The 7,487-nt window shown below is 50.6% G+C and overlaps 2 protein-coding genes across 2 annotated transcripts in view; one reads left to right on the top strand and one right to left on the bottom strand.

Annotated features, from left to right (window-relative positions):
- The window catches only part of SIAE (sialic acid acetylesterase), a 19,198-nt gene extending 18,568 nt beyond the window's left edge, over positions 1 to 630 (bottom strand). The window contains exon 1 of the mRNA XM_048827599.2: positions 522 to 630. The gene's annotated coding sequence lies outside the window, so the exon portion shown is untranslated. The remainder of the gene's footprint in view (positions 1 to 521) is intronic.
- A 41-nt stretch (positions 631 to 671) lies between these two features.
- Positions 672 to 6,833, top strand: SPA17 (sperm autoantigenic protein 17). Its single transcript, XM_048827603.2, has 5 exons — positions 672 to 772; positions 2,376 to 2,556; positions 3,930 to 4,000; positions 5,320 to 5,376; positions 6,563 to 6,833. The coding sequence occupies exons 2-5, from the start codon at positions 2,403 to 2,405 to the stop codon at positions 6,722 to 6,724; spliced, it is 444 nt and encodes a 147-aa protein (XP_048683560.1). The 5' UTR covers positions 672 to 772; positions 2,376 to 2,402; the 3' UTR covers positions 6,725 to 6,833.
- The last annotated feature ends 654 nt before the right edge of the window (positions 6,834 to 7,487 follow it).

Raw genomic sequence — 7,487 nt, 5'->3', positions numbered from 1 at the left:
CAAAAGGAGGCCAGAGGGGAACGTTAGCGGGATGGGGGGGACACACCAGTGGACATACGCTGGTGACAGCAAGCGTGGGACATCGGGGGGGGAAGTGTCTAGCATAGACACAGCCCTTTCTTGCCAAAGCCCGCAGGGGAACAGGGACAGATCACACCAGGCACAGAGCCAAAGCCAGTGGGTACACGTGAGTTTAGAGTAACCATCTCCTGACCCTCAAAGCCGGGGGCTTGGCACAGAGCAGCTGCGGAGCCGCTTTCCGGCCCGAATGAGCTTGGCCACTAGCCGCCACACGCGGGACTCCTCCGCAGGGCGCTCCCCAGCCGCGGCCCCTGTGTTTGGGGCCTTTCTGCACCCCAGGAGGCCCTCAGCCCTATCGCTGCCCTCAGGCCCAGCCCGGGCTCAGCCCCGTGGGTGACTAGCCCCTCCAAGCAGCCGGGCCGGGCGGTCCCTAGCTCTGATGCCAGCACGGGGCCCAAAGAGCCAGGCGAGGCCTAGGGCGGCCAACCTCCAGGACTGACCTGGAGTCTCCAGGAATTAAACATTTATCTTGAAGGAACAGACTGTCACGCCATGAACTCTCCAGGAATACATCCCACCACAACTGGCAGCCCCGGGGGGCGGGGGCGGAGCCTACAGGGAGATGGGCGGGGCCAGGGTGATGCTTCGCGTTTGTCCCTTCCCGGCACCCGCCCAAGCCGGCGGGAGGGGCGGGGTCTTGTTGCCAGGCAACAGGAGCGTCCACGAAGCGGCCGAGCGCAGCGGCGGAGGGGTAAGAGCCCGCCCGGGGGCCGCGGCCGTTAGTGACCCGGGCCGGGCCCCCCCACCGGCCTCCCCCCCCACCCACCGGGCCGGGCGTGGGGTGCAGCTGGGGACCCCCCCCGGGACTCCTCCCCCCACACACACCGGGCCGGGCGTGGGGTGCAGCTCGGGACCCCCTCGGGACTCCTCCCCCCCACACACACCGGGCCGGGCGTGGGGTGCAGCTCGGGACCCCCCCGGGACTCCTCCCCCCCACACACACCGGGTCGGGCGTGGGGTGCAGCTCGGGACCCCCCCCGGACTCCTCCCCCCCACACACACCGGGCCGGGCGTGGGGTGCAGCTGGGGACCCCCCCGGGACTCCTCCCCCCCACACACACCGGGCCGGGCGTGGGGTGCAGCTCGGGACCCCCCCCGGACTCCTCCCCCCCACACACACCGGGCCGGGCGTGGGGTGCAGCTGGGGACCCCCCCGGGACTCCTCCCCCCCACACACACCGGGCCGGGCGTGGGGTGCAGCTCGGGACCCCCCCGGGACTCCTCCCCCCCACACACACCGGGCCGGGCGTGGGGTGCAGCTGGGGACCCCAGGACTCCCCACACACACACTTCGCGCTGGGTGCAGCCAGCACCTTCCTGGCAGGAACTTTCTCCTCTTCTCCCTGGGGCTCCCTGCCCTTTGCCAGCCACAGCATCACTGCTAAAAGGGCTCCACTGCGGCTGCCTGAAGCTGGCTGGAAATCTGGGAGCCGTAGGCCCCATGCCCGCAGGCAGCTACCCCAGAGGCACTCGGCTACGAAGAGCAGCTCCATGACCTGCTCAGAACCAGCTCCCCCTGCTAGCCCAGTTGGGAAACCTGATCCAGCTGCCTGAACTGAAACCCCGTTTCCCGAAAGGAAGAGAGTGGGAGGTGCTGGCACGGACCCACTTCTGCCTTCCAGCTAGTCTGGGTGCACTTTCTGAAGGGTGGCCACACTCATAGACTCCTCCTGCGGCCATAGGGTTAGGAGGGATCGCAAGGGTCATCTACTCTAGCCCCTTGCCAAGATGCAGGATTTGTTGTGCAGGCACAAATTGCACCCACAGAATTTGCACCGTTAAATGCAACGCTGAGTACTTATACATCCAGCTGCCTGACTGTGCTAATTCGGTAATTAGAGGTTAAAAATCAGCTTTGCTCCTACAGTCCCACTGCAAATACAAATTGTGCCTGTGAAAAGGGAAAGCAGAATCTAGCATGTCTGAAAATATGTATATGCAATGAGATTGAACTGATACCTTAACTCCTTCATTCCCTGACTTGCCTGGTAATTAAAGTCGTGAGCATAATGGTGAGTTCTACAAATTTAAACCCCCAAAATTGTTATTTTTAAGAGGGTAAAAAAATAAACTGCCTGTGTTTAATAACGTTAGAAATAAAGAGCCTGTGTGGGCATTCATATTCACACTTTATTGAGGGGCATACGCTGGGGGAGGTGTGATTTCCATAACCTTAACTACACCATTTGCTAGCTCTCTGAACACTAAATTGTATTTGAGCAAATAGCAACGAATTATGAATGCTGGACCCAGGCGAGAAGTAACTAGCCCATGCTCTTCAAATGGAACTGCAGGTGCCATAGAAGGCCTGTTCCGACACCATGTCTATACCATTCTCAAACACCCATCACCGCATTCCACCGGGATTTGCAAATCTGCTAGAAGGACTAGCCAGAGAAGTTTTGAGGGAGCAGCCTGAAGATATACCAGCCTTTGCAGCCAACTATTTTGAAGAGCTGCTGGATAAAAGAGAAAGTGAGTGTAAAGTAAATGAGGAATTTTGCTTATAAAAGAAAGTTCTAGCACAGGGCTGAGTCCAGAGAATTGAATTCTATTCTCACTGTGTGACTTGGGGTACTTAAGTTCAACATCTCTGTTTTCCCAGTTCCTAAAATGGAGATTTAAAAATTCCTTCCTAATGGGTGTTACAGTGCTAAAATGACAAGGTTCTCTGAGTTGGTAATGTCATTGAGAACTGCTGTATTTGTATCTCCTCTTCTGTGTGTACATATTGCTCTTAGCTGGAAGGAATGTCAGATCTCCCTATGGATGACATGGCTCCCTTAATGGCTGTTAATATTAATTACTACACAAATGTGAATGACTGTTTCATAGGTTTCCCTACTCTTTGTGCATCATAGATCTCTGAACCCATTTTCTTTATTGCATTTTCCCATTTAAAGCTTGTTGTATTTCTCTCCCTCCTTCATAATTCCTTTTTCTTCCTGCTACACAGCCTTTCTTAACTCATTAGCTTATAACTGACGTTCTCTGTAACCCTTTAGAAAATGGTAGGCTTGAGGAAGCAATCTAATTTTCTGAATATGTTGGGTTATGGGATGATGAACATTCAGGCTCAAAACTACTCAGTCTCACTATGGTTTCCACCTAATAGTTTTTTAATGTAGAATAAATTACAATACAGGGGTAAGAGGTTTTTGTGTGGTTATTGCACAAGAAAAGCTTGACAGCAGGGAATGCACATCCCTCAGTGTAAGGTAATCAACTTCCTCCTCCCATTTGGGAGGTCAGATCCACACCTCAGGGCTGTAAGGAGATCCCCATGAACTTGGGATGAGGGTCCCCCACTGGCCCTGAGATTAATTGGCTTGCTGCTGCAGGTATAGCTGTTCCTGGGCATGTTGGTCCCACTTGGACGTGCAGTGATGCCATTTTCTTGGGTCACCTCGCATTTCCTTGTGAGAGGAAGCATGGCCATGACAGGCACTAGTGAATTGTTCAAGCTGCTGCATGCCATGCACACACCTATCTGATCACAGCCTTGCCAGCCTGTTGAGTCTCCTGTGTGGCTTTAATTGTGGCTCTGTCCCTAGATGTTAGATGCTACAGTGGCTTTTTGCTCCCCTGCTGTCATGGGACTGTTCCTAGAACCATGGTTGCATGATATTCCTTAACCGGCATGGCCTTTACCCTATCCTAGTGGCAGTGTAGAAAATAGCATTTCTTTTTCTCACAGCCAAGGCTGCCTCTATTTTCAATCTATCATCTTCATTCTTCTGTCATCCTGCTGCAATGAGCCCGCTGAGTGAGTGCAACTTGACTGGGGAACTTCCTGACTTAATTAGTAGCTTGACATTGATATGATAAATGTTGGTATTTATTTTCAGAAACCAAGTTTGACCCAGCAGAATGGGGGGCTAAACTAGATGACAGATTCTACAACAACAAAGCTTTTGAGGTAGGCTGGGATTGCTGCTCTAAGGGGTCTCGTCTTCCTTCAGTGCACAGGACTAAAAAGCAAAATCTCACCAAATGCTTTTGAACCTCAGTTAGAATGTTGCCGTCGTGATTATTCTGCACATCTGAGGAGCGTGGTAGGATAAGGTACTTATATGCTATGGACAAGATGTGGCTTCCATGGAACGGGCTTGGTGAGAAACAATGCCAAGGTTCTTAACCTGTCTCGCCACTTCTAAGTTTGTCCTCTGAATAAACAGGAGCACAAAGTAAGAAAGATGCCCCCCATGCTGATGAGCTGTATCCAGCAACATGACTTCTGTCTTCTCAGGGCTCTGAACAAGGCAGTTTTGATGCAACGTATATCACCCAAGCTCCCCTCCAGGGCAGAGACTGAGCTAAGCAGTGACTATGATACAAGCAATATTCCGCTATGTTGTACATAGTGGTGATGCCCTATACTGTGTCTAGAAATGATCTGGACATGGGACCTAATGTATATGTTGAACAGGGGAGATAGGGTTCAAGGTTTTAGCTTCACTTGCACTCACTGCTAACTTAAAAATTAAGTCACTAAACTCCTCAGAGCAGGGGTCTTCTCTTATGTGTGCTGGTGGATGTTTTACCCACTCTTGGGTGCTGTTAAAACAGTTAACAATAATGGTAACCAGATGCCTTTTGAAATCCAGTCTTCAGCTCTGCGCATCCCCATTCATGGAAGTTGAGCTGGTGCTTAAACTGAGAAATGGGACCAGGGGAATTACAGACTCTCACAGATGGGGAGAAACTGAATTTCCATTTGGGATCCATGTTCTGGAGCAGTCTGCAAGGAGACTTAGCCCTGGTCTACACTGCGGGGGGGGGGGGGGGGAGGGAATCGATCTAAGTTATGCAACTTCAGCTACGTGAATAACGTAGCTGAAGTTGATGTACTTAGATCGACTTACCATGGTGTCTCCACCATGGTGAGTCGGCTGCTGCTGCTCCCCTGTCGACTCTGGGCAGCGATCGATCCAGCGGGGACTGATTTATCGCGTCGAGTCTAGACATGATAAATCGATCCCCGAGCGAGCGCCCATCGACTGCTGTACTCCGGCGCCGCAAGAGGCGCAGGCAGAGTGGACGGGGGAGCGGCAGCAGATGACTCACTGCGGTGGAGACACCACGGTAAGTAACCCAGTTATTCACATAGCTGAAGTTGCTTCACTTCAATTGCTTTGCCCTCCCCACACGGCGTAGCCCAGGGCTCGGACTGGAGCTCTTTCCTATTGTGAAGTAAAGGTTGGTTGAACCTTTATTTTTTTTCTGTTCTTCTTACAGGAGGCTGCATCTTTGCAAGAGGTGAAGGAGTCGATGAAAGATTCAGCCATGGAGCCCGTAAGTAATCTCCCAAGGCCTGCCTGGATTTTGTCTCTGCTGGAGCTGCACCTTGTGTCCATGTCCAGATGGCTAAGCAGGAGCTGGAAGTGCTCCATCAGTTCCAGGGCATCTCTCTCCAAATAATCTGAAGAGAGAAAATCAAGGCCTTTTGATCCCTAAGCCTTTTGCTTAGGATCCTCCCCTTTCTATTGTTCAATGTGATTTCCCAAAGAGTGTGGAGTCAGATTCAGCCCTGGGGTGACTTTTCAGTAGAGTTCCCCCCCGGATGCGTTTGTTCCATTAGCATTTATAAAGCAGTTCATTCCTATCTGCAGAGAATTTGCCTTTGTTGTGAGGCTCTGTGTCCCTCCTTCCCCATTTTGGATTTTAGTTTCTAGATCACTGAGCTAATGAAATCATTTCCCCCAGCTAATTAGCTAATATGATGCTCTGACTGCAACTTGGTGTCGTATTTGACTTCCTCCTCTCCATCATTCCCAGCTGGGGCACCTTGTTGGAGGTAGGGGAGCCTGATTTGTATCTTCCACTGGAAATGGGTCTCTCTTTCTCTCTCTCTCTCTCTCTCTCTGTCTAGTAACTCAGTCTCTTTCATGCTTGATTGTATGGTGCAGGCTTCCAGTGCTCATCATTTTTAAAAATCAACATTTGCCAACAGTTATCACTCCCTGGGAATGAAAGGCCACCATTTCCCCCCCTACTTAACAGGAAATAACTATCGTATCACACACCACCAAGTAGTAACTCTTGGCAAATGCTGATAGTTTAATGGCACTGTTAGTCTCCCACAGAAGGGAGCTTCGTGTTCTGGAAACTCTGAGATGAGCAGTTGGTATTTAAATAAGGACCAAATCACGATGTTCTTACCCAGACAAGACTCCCAATGAGTCACAGAAAGTTCTGCCTAAGTAAGGGCTTCAAGATTTGGCCCTAAAAACAACCCCACCAATGATTAGATTTGTTGTTAAAAAAAAAAACATAAAGATGACAAAACACATTTAGTTTCCCTCTCAACCTTTGGTTCACACACAGCTTCCAAAATGCCTTTGGGAAGCAGCAGTTTTCAGTGGCTGCACATTATACAGATTTACTGTAATTTAGGCATTCGTTTTTACTACAAGAAAATGATCAGCCTGTCAGCTGTTTACGAAGCCATTTCCTCTGTGGTTCTATTTTTTTAATGAAGGAGCTTGACAAACTTGGCCTCTATGAAACAACCACCCAAGAAATAGAAGATAAAGCTGCCACAAAAATCCAGGCTGTCTACAAGGGATACAGGGTAAGAGAGACAGTGAGGAGACTGAAAGAACTAGGTCAGGATGCAACAAACCCCATGGAAGAAATCTAATGTCATTAGACCTGCCAGTGTCATGATTTCCAGCCTAGATGCAGGTGAATGAATGGCTTGTTTGTCAGTAGGTTTATTTTTGTTTAATAAACATCACATTTTCAAAATGCACCTGAGCACTGTGTGATTAATTTTTTTGAGTCTGTTTGCAGAGCTGCTCGCTCAGTCTGTCATCGGCACAGACTCGTTTGGATGGGTAAACATTGAACTTCTCTAGCAAGTTGGCTGTGATCTGGTAAGCCACAGAGAACTGACTTTCTGCAAATGTTAGTTCTAAAAGCAAAAAGTCCATTGCCTGTACCATGTCATTTATTGGCTGCGTGTCAGGGTCACTGTTTCCAAACTGTCCCCAAAGGATGACAGAATGGGAAGGGGGCTAGGGGAGCAAACACCAAAGATGTGTTCTGCATCCCGTCACTTCTGCTCTGCTCCACCTTCTCCAGGTGTGCTCTTGCCCTCCGTCCTCAGGTCTAGAGCACAGGGACTAGACCTGGGGTCTTCCGCCTCCAAAGACTGGGCTGGACAATGGATTCGGTCTCCCTCTGGCCTGATGACTCAGTATTTGTCCACAGCAGAACAGTCATTGGGCTAGAGAGACTGAGTGGGAATGACTGTCCTCCAGTGATTTGGGCTTCCATCTAGGAGGTGGGAGATCCCAAGTCCAGTCCCCCTGCTGTACTCACTCTTTCATTATTTATCCAGAGTGCAACAGCTTCAGCAGGAGAGAGTGGGGGAGCCCCGCATCCGAATATCCCATAGCTCA

Source organism: Caretta caretta, chromosome 22 (assembly GCF_965140235.1).
Source record: "Caretta caretta isolate rCarCar2 chromosome 22, rCarCar1.hap1, whole genome shotgun sequence".
Classification (NCBI taxonomy): domain Eukaryota; kingdom Metazoa; phylum Chordata; order Testudines; family Cheloniidae; genus Caretta; species Caretta caretta.
Note: the sequence above shows the minus strand (reverse complement) of the source record. Positions and strands in the feature narration are given on the sequence as shown.